At 37.8% G+C, this 19,981-nt stretch overlaps 1 protein-coding gene across 3 annotated transcripts in view; it reads left to right on the top strand.

Annotated features, from left to right (window-relative positions):
* The window catches only part of STK4 (serine/threonine kinase 4), a 113,314-nt gene that overhangs the window by 5,705 nt on the left and 87,628 nt on the right, over nt 1–19,981 (top strand). For 2 of the 3 annotated variants that reach the window (XM_011928971.1, XM_011928972.1), the window contains exons 2-5: nt 581–661; nt 6,940–7,068; nt 10,400–10,514; nt 15,669–15,833. In XM_011928971.1, coding sequence (XP_011784361.1) covers nt 581–661; nt 6,940–7,068; nt 10,400–10,514; nt 15,669–15,833 — 490 coding nt within the window. The remainder of the gene's footprint in view (nt 1–580; nt 662–6,939; nt 7,069–10,399; nt 10,515–15,668; nt 15,834–19,981) is intronic. The other variant, XM_011928973.1, reaches the window with a different exon arrangement.

The raw sequence follows: 19,981 nt of genomic DNA, 5'->3' as shown, positions 1-19,981 counted from the left end.
CCCGCCTTAGCCTCCCAAAGTGCTGGGATTACAGGCATGAGCCACTGTGCCTGGCAATTGTTAGAAAATTCTTTATACAACTTGAACTGAAGATTGACTCTTGGCATCCCTCCATGTGCTTGCTTATCAGAGTGACCCAGAGCAAGTGTCATCTTTCCATAGGCCAGATGGGGTGGTTCATGCCTGTAATCCTAGTGGTTTGGGAGGCTGAGGTGAGACCTGACTCAGGTCTTGCCTGACTCCAGGAGTTTGAGACCAGCGTAGGCATAATAGCGAGACTCCATTTCTCCAAAAAAGAAAAAAAATTAGCCAGGCGTAGTGGCAGGAGCCTGTAGTCCCGGCTACTTGGGAGGCTGAGGCAGGAGGATTGCTTGAGCCCAGGAATTTGTGGTTACGGTGAGCTATGCACCACTGCACCCCAGGCTGGACGACAGTGGCACCCTGTTTCTTAAAAAAGTCTTAACTAGTAAAGACTGTATAGAGAAGTTCCTGGGATGCTAATCATAAAATAAATGATGTATTTATGTTCTAGTTGCTAGCAAATAAAACGTATTTTGTGTTTATATTTCTTCATTCACAGGCAGCTGAAAAAGTTGGATGAAGATAGTTTAACCAAACAACCAGAAGAAGTATTTGATGTCTTAGAGAAACTTGGAGAAGGGTGAGTGTAAATAAACTGTGGGTAGGCCATTGGGTCCCAGTCTTTTTCCTGCCTCAGAAGAAGCAGAAGGATATGAACCTTTCAGCATTGCTCTAGGTGGGTTGGAAGGTAAATTTACAGCTTGTGATGTTCTTCTTCACTTTACTCCAATCACTATTATAGACAGATTTAGTGATTCCTGGTCTTTTTAACACGAAGAATATCTATTGTTTTCTCTTTTGTAGAATCTGTGGTTTGTATGGTTTTATCTACTTAACGGATAGCACTAATTAGATTATAATTCTGTAAGAAATTTTAAAATTTGCTGTTCATAATTTCTGATTGGTTTGCAATAACTGTTTCAATGAAAATCAATGGAATTTAGTATTTTAATATTTGTACCTTTGTGAAATATAGTAAATCAAGCACTGTCACCACCTTTGCAGCTACTTAGGAGATCCACAATCCTGGGTTGGGAGCCAGTGGATTTCTTGAAACACAGATTTGTTAATGCGTTTATAAAATGCTGATGAAACGATATTAGTAATGTGCAGTGACCATCATTGACTTTCATGATACAATAAAGTTTATGTAATTTTTATACTTTCATATATCCTTTTAATTCAATCCTGTGTATTTATTCCTTCCCCTGTAATGACCAGGAAATTAAAATGTTAAGGACATAATTTCTTAAGTTTTTCTTGTTGATTTTTGATTAGGTGATACAATCATATTATTCAAAATTTAAAAAAAATTGAAATGCATACAATAAAGAAAAAAAAGCAAAACTGCCTCCTACCTCTCTTTGTCTCTCAGCCACCCAGAATCTCTGAGGGTAGTGACTTCTTGTGTGTCTTTCAGAGACAGGTTATGCGTGTGTGTGTCTGTATTTTTAATCCCCTGGGAGTATTTCTGGTTCAAGGGAAGACCTGACATACTAACTTGTAAAAACAACTACTGACTGAAGACTGTATGCTCTTTAAAATCATTTCCTTTATGTCATTAGATCATTTTTTGGGTTTAGTATTTTTTATGTTAGGAGACAGATTTACAATGTTAAACCCAATCCTGGATTACATGAAATGGTTTTTCATGATTTACCTCCTTGTAAAAAACATTAGTCATCGTCTTTTTGTAAGTTGGAAAAATACTCTTTGGAATCCAGCAAGAAATAAGCAGAGAAGGGAAGTAAAAGATGACACACCAGCTGTGCTGTGAGAAGACAAGTCCAAGATGAATCTGAAGACTGCCAGTTGACTGGCATCATTAAAGGTATGGGGAAATGACAGTCCCTCTACATCTGTTGCCAGCCATTTTCAGCTTCAGCTTCCCATCCTTGCTATTTTCCCTAAGGCAGCGAGGCCATGACCTTTAATCTAACAATGCTCATAAGTTATACTGAGAATAAGGTCAAGACTGATAGGCATAATTGACTCTGCAACTAACTTATTTCTCTCATTTCTAATGCAGTTTGCTCTTATTACTATAATGTGAGGCAGACTTGGGTTAACATCCTTGCTCTACTGTTTATTGGTCGTAGTAGACAAGTAGGCTTGAGCAAATTGCTTACTATTTTGGAGGCTCACAATCCTCATCTGTAAAGTTGGGATAATGATATATCGATTCATAGAGTTATGTTATTACCTGAGGTAATTAGGGTAAAGTATAGTGCTTGTCACAATAATAAATGTTCAGTAAGTGGCAACTATTGCTATTCTGTTTTAAATGTATCAACTGAAGCATTTTTGAGATCTCATCATGTCAAGTCTTAAAGTATTTTTAGGTGTTCTTATAGGTAGCTCTGTTTGAGCTGATTGAGTTTGTGGAATGTCAAAGGAAGACTATAGACAGAAAATATGTCAGGAATATAATGTAAACAAAAAATAAGCTAATTATGATTTTTTAAATTGTATTTTATTTATTTATTTTTTATTTTTGTAGAGATGGGGTCTCAATATGTTGCCCAGGCTGGTCTCGAACTCTTGACCTTAAGTGATCCTCCTGCCTCAGCCTCCCAAAATGCTAGGATTACAGATGTGAGCCATTGCACCTGGACAAATTGCGTTTTAGATCTGTGGATGTCTTCTGCAAGGAATGTGGACATTTCCCTATGAAGATATCACCAGGGAGAAAACAAAGCTTCAGATCTTTCTTCCTGTACTATCACCTTATTGTTCTTCTAAATAATAACAGATTTCTGGTATTTCTTGGATTTCTGTTATTCTGACTGAATGAACCTAAGCAAGCCTCATTTAACTAGAAATATTTTGAAGGAAGACCTTCACTGTACTTTTTTTCCAAACATGTGATGCGATGCTTTTTTGTTGTTGTTGTTGTTGTTTTTTGAGATGAAGTCTTGCTCTGTCACCAGGCTGGAGTGCAATATCACAATCTTGGCTCACTGCAACCTCTGCCTCCCAGGTTCAAGCAATTTCCCTGCCTCAGCCTCCTGAGTAGCTGGGACTACAGGCACACGCCACCACACCCGGCTAATGTTTTGTATTTTAGTAGAGACGGAGTTTCACCATGTTGGCCAGGATGGTCTTGATTTCCTGATCTCGTGATCTGCCCGCCTCAGCCTCCCAAAGTGCTGGAATTACAGATGTGATTGATGCCTGGCCAATGCTATTCTTAAATTGTTCTGGAGAATGAATGGTTTGTGAATTCTCACTGACTTGTATCTTGTGAAGTGAGCTTTGGCTAAAAAAACCGTTGGGTTCTGGAAGCTGCAATATCATTCTGTGTTATGAGGGTCATATGGATCTGCGGCAGAGTAGAGCCAAAGCTCCAGACCGGGATGAGTGGAGAGCACTTGGGAAGTGTTTTCAAGTGGAGCCTAGCACCTTTTTTCTTCTGGTTAAAGTTGTACACATTGACTCATTTAAGTTTTTATCATAGAATGATAACAAAAGCATCTTGCCCATGGTTTCAGAAAAAATGAGTGCTATCGTTAAGACTTGTACCTGGTTAATTTGGCCTCAGATACTGTAGTATTTCTACATTTTTCTACATAGATCCCTGCCTTGGATGGCTTATGTAAAACACGTGCTTCTCCATTCTCTGCTGTCAGTTGTAATTCATTGAATCATCTCATTTTGTTGTAGTGAATCAAGTTTTAAGGGACTTGCTTATATGATTGCTGAAATCTTCTAACCCCTCCCCCCCTTCAGATTACTGTAAATGCAGTATATGGAATCAGGAATCTTAATTTCATATGAGCTATCAGAGTTTTCCTTGCTATCAGGATGCTTAGGGAGGTACGGAAAGTATTCTGGTCAAGATTGCTGAGTGAGTGTATGCAGAGAACTTTCTAATACATAAGAATAATGAGTAAAAATTATTTTAAATATAAAGATATATAGACAGCTATGGACAAGGGATAGGAAAGAAATCTAATCAGTGGAGACTAAAGCATGCCTTATCCTTGTCAGGAGATTGCATTTGAGCTTCCTGCATGAAGTTGGGGGCTGGAACTCAGCTTTTTATCTATGAACTAAAGCTGAAATAAATTTGCCTGACTACCACCAGAAAGTGTCATTTGCCTGTGGCCTGGGGAAAAAGTAGATGTACTGGTTCGATAATAGGAACTGAGCCTGGATTGTATTTAAGTATGGTATCTTGAAGGGCAAAAACCCCAAACTCTGAATGTAAGACCTGGTTTAAGTTGTATATCCCAGACGACTGTACTGAGAAAACCATGGAATCATCTGACAGTGAGTGTGGTATCGAGGAAAATCATTCAAGATAAAATGAAATCCATGCAAGGAAATCTGCCATGAGATAATCAGCAGAATGGGAGAATTCACACTGAAGGAAAAAGAAATAATGGAGCAATCTCAAAAAGGATTTATTATGATTACAATTTTCAAAAAGATCAAGGAGGAGATAACATTTTTAAAGAGCATCAGATTATTAACATGATTATTAACACATTTGCCCAAAGGCAGATAAAAAGTTGGGAATCTGGACAATGAAAACTACAACAATTGAAGTTTTAAAAACCCAATAAATTGGATAAACAGTAAACTAGACAAACTGAAAGGAGAATTTGTGAATTGAAAGATAGAAATGAGACTCATCACAACATGCAGAACGGAGAAATACAGTGTTGGAAACCAGGAAGACAACATAGATTGAGGAGGTCTGATACAGTTTTGGTAGGAATTCTAGAAGAAGATCCTAGAAGTGATAGAGGAAATAATCAAAGAATAATGCTGAGAGTTTTTTGCTCTTGAGGAAAGACATGAGCCCTCAGATTGAAGAAGCTTATGAAGTGCCAGATCAACTCCTAGTTATATTACAGTACAATAGTAGACTGTTAAGGACAAAGGAAACCTTAAAAGCTATGGGGAGATTACGCATGGAAAATGATAGTCTGATGAAAGCAGACTTCTCAGCCACAATCGACGTTGGAACACTGCAACAACAGTGCTGTGGGAAAGCCGTTGTCAATCTGGTATCCAACCAAACTATCATTCTAGAGTGCAGGTGAAATAAATACAGTTTCAGACATACAGGAGCTAATTGCCTTTGGATGGAAGTAACAATACCCAACAAACAGTGGCTAAGCAATAAAGACACTAAGAACTAAATAATACATCTGGGAGTGTGAGATTCGAGAAGCGGTTAATTGGCTTGACAATGGTTTGACATCTGGGTATTTCTCATAGTCTCAAATGGCTACATTAGTTTTAAGCGTCATTCCTCACATGGCAGTAACCAAAGTAGGAAGGGAAGTGGCAGGTGGAAATTGGACCTTCTTGTGTGCTTGTTTCCTACCAGGGAAGAAAGTCTTTCCCAGAAACCCTTCAGCAGAATTATCTTCAAGTTTCAGTGGCCAGAACTGAGTGACATATTTGCCACTAGTTCAGTCACTGGCAGAAGGGAATAGGAATTCTGTGAGTGGCTTGGACTACCATGGTATATCTCCTGGGATCAAGCACATCACTGTAACAAATTAGGTTATTTTAGCAAGGAAGAAGAGACAGTGGTTGAGTCGTTCACACATGCTCAACAGTTGGCTCTCTCTGGCAAAAATTACTTGGTGTCATATTTAAGGATCATTATGCTAGTTGTGCAAATATGACAGCTTCTAATGGAATGGAAATTTTTTTATGTGCTCTGCATAGACTTAAAAAGTTTTATGTTACTTTCACATTGAAACAGTTCATGAGCATCTGTTTGGCAGTTAGAGTATTCTACTTTGACATAGTAGGTGGCACTGTTATTTTGATTTTTTTTTTTTCCACCAAGACAGTGTGAAGATACAGGTGTGTTGGGAAATATGAAAGACAGTTTACTCAGTATTATTTCACTGACAGCTGCCCAGGATTCCAATGAAAATGTTATCTATATAAAGTGATGATGGTATCTCATTTGACCATCACCAATGAGATACCATCACATCTTGTAAGGTAGTTTGTATTATTGTCATTTTACAGATGAGAAAATTCAGGTACAACAAGGTTAATAAGGTGTTTGTGAATGATAGCTAAATTTAGTGTTGGTAGGACTCAAATTCAGCATCTTTACTTTCAAAATGTAGTGGCCTTGTAGCCTCCAGATTGACTAGATACATAAACTTTATTTTGATATTAAGCTGTTAAGGGAAGATGGAGTAGGAAGCAAAGAGTATGTGTGCTGTGTTTACTTGATACTAACATTAAACAGGCTTAGATTTTAATAAGTTTCCATAATATTTTAAGTATTATTGTAAGTAAGAGGAGCAAGGACAGAAAGATCTTGTGGTATTAGAGTGAATGCAATAAAACAAAGACTGCCACTTCCATATCGTACCCCAGTATAGATGTGAAGAGAATGTAAGCTTTGTTTTCAGACACACCTGGGTCCAAATACTGGACTGAAAGCACAACTGGTTTCAAATCCTGGACTGATAACTTATGTGACTTTGGGCAAATCATAAACTCCTTTGAACCTTTTAACATTTACCTGTAAAATAGGGATAATCATCTCATCTTCATTTTTTATAAGAATGAATTGAGGTGGTGTACTGTCTCTAGCAGATAGCAGGCGTGAAGTTCATGGCAGCCACTATATTACCATCCCATAATAATACATTCTTTACAGTTTTGAATGTGAAGCTTTCAAGATGCCATTTTCTTGTAGTTCTCTTGACAGTTTTTTCCCCCAAAATATTTCAGCTATATTAGTTTTGCAAGTATATATGTATTAGGCACTTAGGGATATATGTTAGAACTATCAGTTGCTTGTGTTTTACCACTTCTTATATCTTGGCTTGCTTTGACTTTATAAATGTTCTTCTTCTCCCAAATGTATAGGTCCTATGGCAGCGTATACAAAGCTATTCATAAAGAGACAGGTCAGATTGTTGCTATTAAGCAAGTTCCTGTGGAATCAGACCTGCAGGAGATAATCAAAGAAATCTCTATAATGCAGCAATGTGACAGGTAAAGGCCTGTGGGCTTCCTTTGGGGAGAATGTGGTTTTGAATTTGCTGTGATTGTTTAGAGTTTGACACCTAGAGACACATTTACTTAGATATTTTGCAGAAGGGAGAATTCGATGGAATCACTGCATTTTCTTTTCGGAAAAAAACATGATGAAAATGGAATGGTTGTTTTTGTAGTTAAACTTCCATAATTTTTATGCATGGCGTTTGTTTTTTTGTTTTTTTTTTCAGGTTTTTTTTTTTTTTTTTTTTTTTTTTCGAGACGAAGTCTCACTCTGTCACCCAGGCTGGGGTGCAGTGGCGCAATCTCGGCTCACTACAACCTCCACCTCCCAGGTTCAAGCGATTCTTGTGCCTCAGCTTCCCGAGTAGCAGGGACTACAGGCATGTGCCACTACGCCCAGCTAATTTTGTATTTTTGGTAGAGACAGAGTTTCACCATATTGGTCAGGCTGGTCTCAAACTCCTGACCGTAAATGATCCGCTTGCCTTGGCCATATCCCAAAGTACTGGGATTACAGGAGTGAGCCACCGGGCCTGTTTTTTTTCTTTTTTTCAGTGAGCCCTTTTAGACACTAGGAAGAAGAGGCAGAAGGTGGTGCTTGTTTTTTTTTTTTTTTTTTGTGATAATGATCTTTTTTACTTCCTATTGAGAAAACATTTCTGCAGAGATAGCTAAGAACAGATAATTCAAATGTTTTTTAGTTCTAGAAACCTTAGAATATCAGGTAAATCTATAAAAAAAAAAAAAGAGTAGTTATGTATATACTACTGTCTGTTCCTTCACATTAAAAAAAATTATTCTAGCTGAGAGTACTTAAGTATTTATTTTTGAGGAACTAAGATTTGTCAAATGTTGTAAGCAGGAAGTCAGACCAAAAGACGACCACAGAAAACCACGTGGTTTGCTCTGAAATTCCATGACAACACGGATTGGTCACTGATAGAGCAGGCTTCCCCAGCACTATTTAGATTAGAGACAAACACAAAGTTATGGGGCAATGCCAGTTCTAATTAGTGGAAGATGGGTGAGAAATTCTCTCAGTTGAAGCTGCATTCATTCTTCTGAAGGCTTTTTGGTCAGCAGATCAACTTAGTACCCCCTGTTTGCAAAACTTCTACATTAGGGTTTAGGTGGGGCTACCTACCAGAAAATTAGTCCAGAAGCCTTTCGGTCTCACAGACTTGGGAATGTAGTCCTTTCTTTTCTCTCTCCCTCCTTTTTATTTTTCCTTCTTTTTTTGTGATTATTGTCTACTAGATAAAATCCCCATTTTTCTCGATTGGATTGACCAGATGAAGGTGGCAGTTTTCCATTTGCTCCTTTTTCAGATACATTTTGGAAGTTCTTTCCATTTGGCAAATTGGGACTTAGTCACTTTCGATAGACTGTATAGGAGCTGTGTTCCAAACAGAGTATGGAAATGTCTTTAATTAAAGAAGAGATATTTTGAAGAGTCTATCCTATGCTAAGCACTGTAAGGAATACAGTGAAATACAGAGCAGAGCCCTTGTGCTCTCGGAGCTTATAGACTAATTGGACAGGCTAAGTGTGTGTATATATATATATATACACACACACACACACACACACACACACACACATATACATATGTATAGAGGAGAATCTAGCCAACAATGCAAGACTATAGAGAACATATTTCAGTAGTAAATACTTGATAGTAATGGCCTGCAGTATTTAACTCCTGTCAGAACTGTATTACAGGGAGAGTAAATGTGTTGATATTTACCTTAGTCACTTTTTTCATTAATATTTAATGTTTGTGTGTGTATGTTTTGCTGTCCTTGTCACTGGCATATTTCCCAAGGTTTGAAGAGGAAATTCTGAGTTCCGAGTTAATGAAGTCAATTTGGTTTTAGCATCAGTTGTTATGAAACTTTATTTGGCCATGATAACCATCTAGCCAGTTAAAGCTGGCAGTTCTCAGAGGGCACATTATTTTATTTTAATAGGATATTTGATTTTTCTCTGAAATTTCTTGTTAGGTGTCTCTCTTCCAGTTTGAGACCTAAAATTCCAGGTTTGATACTGAACATTTTTTCTTTATAATAGGTTGTAGTATGTGTATGTTTTTATTACAAAGTGCATATGACTTCTTAGAAGAATTCAAATGAAAAGAAAATCACTTTTCCCTTTGGAGAAATTATCATTCTTTTTTTTGTTGTTTTTTTGAGATGGAGTCTCTTCACTCTGTTGCCCAGGCTGGAGTGCAGTGGTGTGATCTCGACTCACTGCAAGCTCCGTCTCTGGGGTTCACACCATTCTCCTGCCTCAGCCTCCCAAGTACCTGGGACTACAGGCCCCGCCCACCATGCCTGGCTGATTTTTTGTATTTTTAGTAGAGACGGGGTTTCACCGTGTTAGCCAGGGTGGTCTCAATCTCCTGACCTCGTGATCAGCCCGCCTTAGCCTCTCAAAGTGCTGGGATTACAGACGTGAGCCATCGCGCCTGGCCGAAATCATCATTCTTAAATATTCCTTGATACACATATTCTTCCAAATCTCTTTGGAGTTTTACAGTAATTACTGTTTTGTAGCCTGCTTTTTTGTTTGTTTGTTTTTGTAAACACGATGTCTTCTCATATACTCCTCTATGACATTTTTCATGGATTCATGATACTTTATTATATGGCTATATCATTCTTTCTTTTTTTTGAGACGGAGCCTTGCTCTGTCGCCTAGGCTGGAGTGCAGTGGCGCCATCTCGGCTCACTGCAACCTCCACCTCCCGGGTTCAAACAATTTTCCTGCCTCAGCCTCCCCAGTAGCTGGGACTACAGATGCACGCTGCCCTGCCTGGCTAATTTTTTGTATTTTAGTAGAGACGGGGTTTCACCATCTTGCCCAGGCTGGTCGCGAACTCCAGAGCTCAGGCAATCTGCCGCCTCGGCCTCCCAAGGTGTAGGGATTACAGGCATGAGCCATGGACCCGGCCCTGTATCATTAGTTCTTAAATAAATTCCCTAATGTTGGATGAACATTTAGATGTTATCTAAATTTCTACTTTTGTCAATAGTGCTATGACGGTAACTGTTGCTTTTGAACATTTATAATTCTTTTTTGAGGGTAAATTGTAGACATAGAAATGCTGGTTAAAGGAGCCACCGATTTTTTATACTTCTGTGATTTATTACCCTCCAGAAAAGCTGTACCATTTTGCATTATTATCAGGAGGTTGCCCATTTTATCCTTAACTATGAATAATTGATCTTTCCAGATGAGGAATTAATTTTTATATACTTAATAGCATGAATTAAGAGATGTTTGAAGGCCATTTGATTAATTTGTATTGTCTCTCTCTCTCTAGCCCTCATGTAGTCAAATACTATGGCAGTTATTTTAAGAACACAGACTTATGGATCGTTATGGAGTACTGTGGGGCTGGTTCTGTATCTGATATCATTCGATTACGAAATAAAACGGTAGGTTACCTTCTAGAACAATGCAGCTGAGCTAGTTTCTTATGCCATCTTTTCTCTGCCTCTTTTTCAGTGCATTCTCCTACTAGAGAGACAACTGTCACATTTCCCCTTTTCCATGGTTCTTTTCCGTCTTTATTCTTTTATGTCTCCTAAGTGTGACAGCTTTTTATTTTTAAGAGACAAGAGTCCCCTGTCACCTGGACTGGAGTGTAGTGGCACAGTCCTAGCTCACTACAGTCATAGCTCTACCTCTTGGGCTTTAGTGATCCTCTCACTTCAGGCTCCTGAGTAGCTGGGACTGCAGACTTATACCATCATGCCAGGCTCATGTTTTGTTTTGTTTTTTAATTTTTTTTTTTTTGGTAGAGACAGGGTCTCACTATGTTGCCCAAGCTGGTTTCGAGCTCCTGGCCTCAAGCAATTTTCCCACCTCAGCCTCCCAAAGTGCTGGGATTACAGGTGTGGCCCCCCATGCCTGGCAATGTGGTGGTTTTGACACCAATTTAGTCCAGTGATTTTTAGCATGCTTTGGTTATTTCTTACTGGGAAAAAAGTGACTGTTAAATCTTGGTTATAGAATGAATTCTAAATGTTTAAATTTGGATTTGGATTTGGGTTTCTGCTTCTACCTAGCATGTTCACAGATTAACTTCCTCTGTTTCCGGTTAATCAGAGAATAATCCCCTTATGAAAGATTATTTGCTGTTACTGTGGTTGCCATTATAAGACCTAAGAGTCATGGGTTCTAGTTCTGGTTCAGTTACTTAATCTCTTTATGTATTCATTCAGTAAATATTTCTTGAACACTGCTTTAGGCCTGAGGAATCTAATAGTAAATAAAACTCTGCTGTCATGATAGTGCACTTTGGAATAGGGCAACAAAAGCAAATTAATGGTAACTATTAATAGAAAAGATATAATAATGATATATACTATGAAGAAAATGAATGAGGATGAAGTGATGGTAAAGTTGTGGAGACTGGTGGGCTATTTTTAGAGTAGTTGAGGAAGGTCACTCAGAAGTGGTGACATTTACAGGAAGACTCAAATGACAAAAAGGAGCTAAGCGTCCTGAAGGAACATTGTAGGTGGGCAGTAACCAGTGCAAAGACCTTAAGGCCAGAATGAGTTTGGCATGTCTGAATGATAGAAGGGCTACCGTGACTAGAAGGGAATAGGCAAAGGAGAAGCTGTAGGAGATGGGGTTTGACAGGTGGGCAGGGCTAGATTGTACCGGATATTGTAGGTCATGGGAATGAGTTTGAATTTTATCCCAGGTATGATAGGAAACCATTGCTGGATTCTAAGCAAGTGAGTGAGCCATCTGATGTATGTTTTGGAAAGATAACTCTGAGGCTGGGTGTGGTACCTCATGCCTGTAATCCCAGCACTTGGGGAGGCTGAGGCGGAGGATTGCTTCAGCCTAGGAGTTCAAGACCAGCCTGGGCAACATAGTGAGACCTCGTCTCTACAAAAGAAAAAAGAAAAAAAATATTAGTCAGGTGTGGTGTCATGCGCCTGTAGTCCCAGCTAACTTTTGGGGTGTGTTGGGGGTTGAAGTGGGAGGATTGCTTGAGTCCAGGAGGTTAAAGCTGCTGTGAGCTGTGATTGCGCCACTGCACTGCAGCCTGGGCAGCAGAGCAAGACTCTGTTTCAAAAAATAAAAAAGATAACTCTGACCTCTGTGTACATTGTGTGTGGATAAGAGAAGAAGCAGGAAAAATCTTAGCCTTTAGTTTGTCTTAATAAGAAAACTAATAATAATAATACCTATGTTACATATTTGCAAAGTTGGGAAAATTAAGTATGTAAAAGTACTTTGTAAATTGTGAGGTGCTACATAAATTATAAGGTAAGGGTGTTTTAAAACTGAGTTATAACTTTTGGATTATTCATATACTATCTTCTGAATTTACATTATTCAGAATTAGTGTGTTTGCTTAATCAAATAGCAAGTTCTTTAGGAATAATATCCTAACATAAGATATATGTAAAGAAGTTCTAAAACTGGACTAATTTATTGAATTAAACATTGGACTTCAGGGCTTCTTATATGCAGCATTAAGTCAATTTATTTCAGGTATTTTAAACCAGTCCAAAGTTAATTTTGATGGCACTTTTAGTTGTTTTTTTTACCGTTGTAATAGTAGGTTATTATATTTAAGTAAATTTTAACTTAATTTCTAAGTGCTTTTTTTTTTTTTTTTTGAGACGGAATCTCCTCACTCTGTTGCCCAGGCTGGAGTGCAGTGGTGTGATCTCGGCTCAATGCAGGCTGTGCCTCCCGGGTTCATGCCATTCTCCTGCCTCAGCCTCCCGAGTAACTGTACTCCCGAGTACAGGTACCCACCACCATGCCTGGCTAATTTTTTGTGTATTTTTAGTAGAGACGGGGTTTCACCGTGTTAGCCAGGATGGTCTTGATCACCTGACCTCGTGATCTGCCTGCCTCGGCCTCCCAAAGTGCTAGGATTATAGGCATGAGCCACTGTGCCCAGCCTAAGTGCTGATTTTTAATTACTACACGTTATTTTGCCAGATATTATAACTTTGCCCTGTCCACCATGATATCCACTAGCCACATGTGGTTATTAAGGACTTAAAATATGGCTAGTCTGAACTGAGATATGCTGTAAATATATACACCAGAGTTTGAAGAATTATTGCCAAAAATATTGTAAACAAAAGTCTTTAATTTTTTTCATATTGATGACATGGTGGAGTGATAATATTTTGGATAAATATGGTTAAGTAAAGCAGATTATCAAAATTAATTCTTTCTTCTTCTTCTTTTTTTGTTTTTTTTAAAGATAGAGTCTTGCTCTGTTGCCCAGGCTGGAGTGCAGTGGTGTGATCATAGGTCACTGTATGTTGGAACTACTGTGCCTCGGCCTCCTGAGTAGCTGGGATTACAGCACCAGCCACTACGCCTGCTTGTTTCCTTTTTCAGTGTGGCTACTAAAAAATGAAAAATTAATTTGTGGTTCCCATTATATTTCTATTAGGCAGTACTACTTTAACTGATTAGCTTAGCTGGTTAGAATAAAGAGGTGGTAAGTCAAGTCATGAGCTTTGTTCTCTTCCACTACAGAAGGTACCCCAGACTCTAGCCTACTACCTTGCCAATAGTGTTTGCCTGGACTTTAGTGAAAGCTTTATCATTTCTCTGTGACCTTTGGCATAAATGACTTGACTTGTCTGTGCCTCAGCTTCATTATGTATAAAATGATGATGATAATAATAGTTCTTCCACCTCATTTAGTTGTTATAAGGATGAAATGAGATTACAAACATAGTGCTTAGCATAGATTAAACACTTAGTAACAGTTAGCCTTTATTTATTTATTTATATATTTTTGAGAAAGAGTCTGGCCGTGTCACTCAGGCTGGAGTGCACACGATCTCAGCTCACTACAACCTCCACCTCCCAGGTTCAAGCGATTCTCCTGCTTCAGCCTCCTGAGTAGCTGGATTACAGGCGCCTGCCACCACTCCCAGCTAATTTTTGTCTTTTTAGTAGAGATAGGGTTTCGTCATGTTGGCCAGGCTAGTCTTGAACTCCTGGCCTCAAGTGATCTGTCTGCCTCGGCCTCCCAAAGTGCTGAGATTACAGGCATGTGCCACTGTGCTTGGCTGTGTTTCATATTATTAGCATAGTATATGGTGCTTATTAAATACTGATTGATAATATCATAGGTGTTAAATTATGACACCTTATATTAATTGATTTTCATGACACTCTTAAAGAAAAGTTATATTCCTATTTTATAGATTGGGAAACAGGCTAAGAGAACGTCAGTAACTTGCTTAAGTCACATGAAAGTAGAGCTAGGAGTAAAGGCTACATCTTCCCAATCCCAAATCCTACAGTTTTTGCACCAGAGCACACTCCTTTTCACGCGTGAGTTGTTCGTCAGAAGGGGAACTGTGTAACAGTTTGGTGATAGATTGAGTTTGTTTAGGACGGGTGTTGGGTCTGCAGAAAGTCTATATTGGACAGATGAGACATTCTATAGTAGTTTCTAGCATTCTAACTTTCATTTATTTATCATCATTCAACAGATATTTTTTTCAGTGCCTACTATGTGCCAGGTGGCTTTATTGGTATTAGGGAAACAAAAGTAAACAAATCAGACATTTTTAGAAGCTTGTGTTTCCAGCAGGGAAGACATCACATAAATAGATAAATAATGGGTAATATGTCAGATGGCAGTATACTGCAGTGACAAGGAAATTTAAGGGAATAGAGAATGAGCTAGAAATGGAGTAAGAAAGTCCTGTCCATTTTCTGAGGTGGTGATATTTGGGCAGATTGCAAACTGAGGAAGCAAATTGGATAGACATCAGGATGAAGAGAATAGGCAGTTGAAAAGGCCCAGAAAGGGGAGTGTGCTTAGAGTGTTTGAGGAACAGCAAGGAAGCAAGCCCTTGTTGAAATAGATTGAGCAAGGTAGAAAGTGGTAGAAGATGAAGTTAAAGAGGTAGCTGGGAGCCAGATCATGTAAAGCCTTGGTAAGGACTGACTTTTATTTTAAGTGAGTTAGGAAGACATTGGTAGGTTTTGACTCTGGCTTACATTTTAATTATAGCTTCTGTGTGGAACATACATCTTAGAGTGTCAAGAGCAAAAGCAAAGAAACCAGTCAGGAGATCATGAGAATAGTGCAGGCAGGACATGATGGTGACTTGGACCATGGTGATTACAGAGGGTGTATTTGGATATACAGTATTTCGAAGATAGAGAAAAGTCAAGGATGACTTCAAGGTTTTTGACCAGAGCAACTGAAAGAATAAAGTTTCCTTTTGCTGAGAGAGAGAGGACTGTGGGAGAAGTAGAGTAGGTTGGATGGATCGAGGGAGAGGGTTAAGGTGGTAGACACAGAATTTGATTTCGACATGTTATGCTTATGATGCTGGCTAGGTATTCTAATTGGAGATGTTGTGTAGGCAGATACATAAATCTGAGTGAGGGGAGATCTGGTATGGAAATAGAGCTTTGGGAGTGGTCAGTGTATCTATGGTATAAGCAGTCAAATGCTGTTCACAGGTCGAATAAGATCTGTTTCTATTAAAGAAAGGTGTTTGGATCTGAATTTTTCTTTTCTAATGTGCTGATGTAAACTTATAGAATTTGAACTCTTACTCTTTTTTCAGTTAACAGAAGATGAAATAGCTACAGTGTTACAATCGACTCTTAAGGGACTTGAATACCTTCATTTTATGAGAAAAATACACCGAGATATCAAGGCAGGAAATATTTTGCTAAATACAGAAGGACACGCAAAACTTGCAGATTTTGGGGTAGCAGGTCAACTTACAGTAAGTAAAAATATTACTTGTATTGATAATTTTCAGTTCTGCCCTGAGAAGCAGTTCCTTTTATTTACCTATTTTAAAAATATAATACTTGACTTAATTGTATTAGTAAGAAATTACAGAATCTGCCAATAGGTTACAAAAGAGCTAGTCCATAAGTTATTTTAGATCTTTTCCTGGGGTTCAGGTCACATAGCTTAACTTTGTTTAACTTTTATAAAGATGAAAAATAAAACAAGAAATGATAGATTACTCTAGTGGACTACATCAACATATTTATAAAAGAAAGAAAAATTAAGTCCAAGCTGCTTCCTTGACTAAGACATAGCATCATCTCATTCAACTTCCAAGTAGTACTTGGCAGTTACTGTACTGAAACACTCTTCGTTTGAGTCCAGGATACAGTCTCTTGATTATTCTGCCTAATTAGTGCGTGGAGGTGAAAAAAGAAAAAAAAAAAGAAAAACTTGTTTTCAAAATAGGAAGTCCAGAATTATTTGATTCTATAAAATACATAAGTATATATGAAAGTATATATAGAAAAATAGAAACAGTTCTAGGGAGGTATACTCTAAAATTTGCAACAATATTACATATCAAGTGGTTTTCTTGGGTGGTAGAATGAATATGTATAGTGTATGTTTAGAACTGGTGTTATGTACAGTGTTTTTTTTTTATTATTTTTATTTTTTTATTATAAGTCTGCCTGGGATATGTTAGGGTGTCTCAGGTATTGCAACAGCACAGAAATTGCTTCGATGTTTAAAATAAATCAGAACCTTATTCAATATTATGATTTATGAGCTCTCCAAAAGGTTTTGTTGTTAAAACACAAGTAAATAGTACCAGACAATATTATCTAAACCACAATCTTAGTAAGGAAACCAAATTGAAAAAGTACATACTCTGGTGGTCTATAAAATAATATAATATTGACCGAGTGCAGTGGCTTATGCTTGTATTCCCAGCGCTTTGGGAGGCTGAGGCAGGAGGATCACTTGAGGTCAGGAGTTTGAGACCAGCTTGGCCAACATGGTGAAACCCATCTCCACTAAAAATACAAATATTAGCTGGACGTGGTGGCACACGCCTGTAATCTCAGCTACTTGGGAGGCTGAACCTGGGAGGTTGTGCCATTGCACTCTGCACTCCAGCCTGGGCAACAGAGTGAGACTGCATCTCAAAAAAAAAAAAAAGTGTATGTATATGTGTGTGTGTGTGTGTGTGTGTATATACACACACACATATATATGTACACACATATGTATATATACATATATATGTATGTAAATATGATGTACACATACATATAGGTATACCTATTTGTGTGTATATATATGAGTATCCTTTCCATTTAGTAATAATTTTAGTAATTGATTGAATACCCAATAATGACGTACGGTGTTCTTATTGCTGTAATGTCTGCCTTGGCAGAATTTTTCTCCCCTTTTAATTTGTACAATTTAGTGTTTAGTATATTCACAAAATTGTGCAACTATTACCAATGTCTAATTCCAGAACATTTTCATCATCTTCAAACTATACCCTTTAGCTGTTAGTCTCCACTTTCCTCCCAGTCCTTGACAACCACTAATCTACTTTCTGTCACTATAGATTTGCCTATTCTGAATATTTCGTATAAATAGAATCATACACAGTGTGCCCTTTTGTTTCTGGCTTCGAAAACTTAATGTTTTCGAGTTCATCCATATTGTAACATGCATCAATTCTTCATTCCTTTTTATTGCTCAGTAATATTCCGTCGTGGCTGTAGCACATTTTGTTTACTTATTCATTAGTTGAACATTTAGATTGTTTTGCTTTTTGGCTGTTAGGAATAATGCTATTATGAAATTTGTGTACAGGTTTTTATGTGAACCTTTGTTTTCATATGATACACAGAGTTGCTGGGTCACATGGTAACTCCGTGTTTAATTTTTTAAGGAACTGCCAAACTATTTTCCAAATTGGCTCACATTTTATGTTTCCTGCTGAGGTATGAGAATTCCAACTTCTCTGCATCCTTGCCAACAATTTTCTTTTTTGTGTTTCTGATTATAACTATCCTAGTGAGTAAGAGGTAGTATCTCTTTGTGGTCTTGATTTGCATTTTACTAATGACTAATGATGTTGATTGTCATTTCTTCTGCTTATTGGACGTTGGTGTATCTTTGGGAAATGTCTGTTTAAATCTTTTGCCCATTTTTAACTGGGTTTTTACCTTGTTAGTGTTGAATTTTAAAAGTTCTTTATGTATTTTAGATGTAAGTCCCTTATGTACATGATTTGCAAATATTTTCTCTCATCCTGTGGGTTATCTTGAAGGTGTCCTTTGAAATACAAAATTTTAAAATTTTGGTCATGTCCAGTTTCTTTTTTCTTTTGTCGCTTGTGCTTCTGGTGTCACATCTAAGAAATCATTAGCTAATGCAGGGTCATGAAGATTTACTCCTATGATTTCTCTGAAGTGTTTAATAGTTCTAGCTCTTATGTTTAGATCTGTAATCTGTTTTGAGTTAGTTTTCATGGTGTGAGATAGGAATCCAATTTCATTCTTTTTACATGTTGATATGTAGTTGTTCCAACATTTGTTGAAAAGACTGTTTTTTCTTTCTTGAAATGTATGAGTTTATTTCTATGCCTTCAGTTCTCTTCCATTGACCTATATGTCTGTCCTTGCACCAGTTCTATGCTCTCTTGATTACTGTAAGTTTGAAGTAAGTTTTGAAATTGGTTAAGTGTGAGTGTTCCAACTTTGTCCTTCTATTTCAAGATTGTTTTGGCTATTCTGGGTCCCTTGTATTTCCACATAAATTTTAGGATCAGCTTGTCAATTTCTGCAGAAAAGGCATTGGGATTTTGGTAGACATTGTTTTGAATCTTAAATCAGCTTGAAAATACTGTCATTTTGGCAATATTGTCTTCCAATCTATCAACATAAGCTGTCTTTCCATTTATTTAGATTTTCTTTAATTCTTTTAGCAGTGTTTTATAATTTGCAGTGTACAAGTTTTGCATGTATTTGGTTAAATTCATTCCTAAGTAGTTTGTACTTTTTGATGCTATTTTAAATGGATTTGCCTTATTTTCAGATTGTTCATTGCTAGTGTAACATACAATTGATTTTTGTATATTATCTTGTGTCCTGGCACCTTGCTGTATTTGTTTTTTTTTTTTTTATTGACCTTTGGGCTTTTTTTTTTTTTTTTTAAAAAAAAGGAGATTTTTTTTTTCCTTTACTAAAATAAACTGAAACTGTAGTATAAGATGATCTGACTTGGCTGTTTGGTTGTGGAACCTCCAGTACTACTAAGTGTAGGCCTCTCTCAGGTCTGTTCTCTAGAGGCTGTAGGCCTTGGTGGCAGCCTTCTGGGAAGTGGTGGCGGTGGGGATTGTTAGCTGTTAATGCTTATTTAATGCTCCTGATTGACAAGACCACCCACACTCTCTATAGTCTAGAGATCCTCGGTTTCACTCCCCAGAGAGTACACTTCCAGTCTAATGCCAGGGTGGGGCGAGGGAAGCCCACTAGTTGCTTGATGGGAGAGGAGGGTTTAGGGTGCTTAGCTGCTTCTTAACTCTTTCAACCCAGGCTTCCTATTTGGATGTCTGTTTTCACCCCTCTTTTCTCTACCTGATGCCACCAATTTCTAAGCCTTTTGGAGGGGTTGGTGTTAAAATCAGGTTGTTTCCTAGTTTTCCTGGCAACTGACTCAGGATTCCATCTTATAGTCTGTTCAGTTAGTTACTACTGGGCCACCCGCTCTCCAGCTTTTAAAATTTTGTGGCTGTGGTTGTTTTCCCCTTTGTTTTTTTATTCTTCTAGATTTATTCTTAAAAAACAATCTTTTCAGTATCTTTCTGAGTGAGTTTTGAGAGAGAGTGAAAGTAAAATGTATTTGCTCAAGCTGTCATCTTTACCCAAGACTGTAATATTATTTCTGGTGGCAACAGGGGTATTTCATTGTATGGATATAGCATGATTTATTTAACTCTTTCCCTACAGTTGGACGTTGGGTGCCCATTAAGGTTGCTTAGAGTTTTCCCACCACTATAAGCATAAATCCTGTGATTAACATTCCTGCAACTAAATTTTGCAGCATTTCCTTGAGTAAATCCTTAGGATAATTTCTTTACATTGGAATCTGGGT

This window comes from Colobus angolensis, unplaced genomic scaffold, assembly GCF_000951035.1.
Source record: "Colobus angolensis palliatus isolate OR3802 unplaced genomic scaffold, Cang.pa_1.0 Scaffold8, whole genome shotgun sequence".
NCBI classification, from domain to species: domain Eukaryota; kingdom Metazoa; phylum Chordata; class Mammalia; order Primates; family Cercopithecidae; genus Colobus; species Colobus angolensis.
The sequence above is the reverse complement of the archived record's forward strand: the minus strand, read 5'-3'. Positions and strand labels throughout refer to the sequence as shown.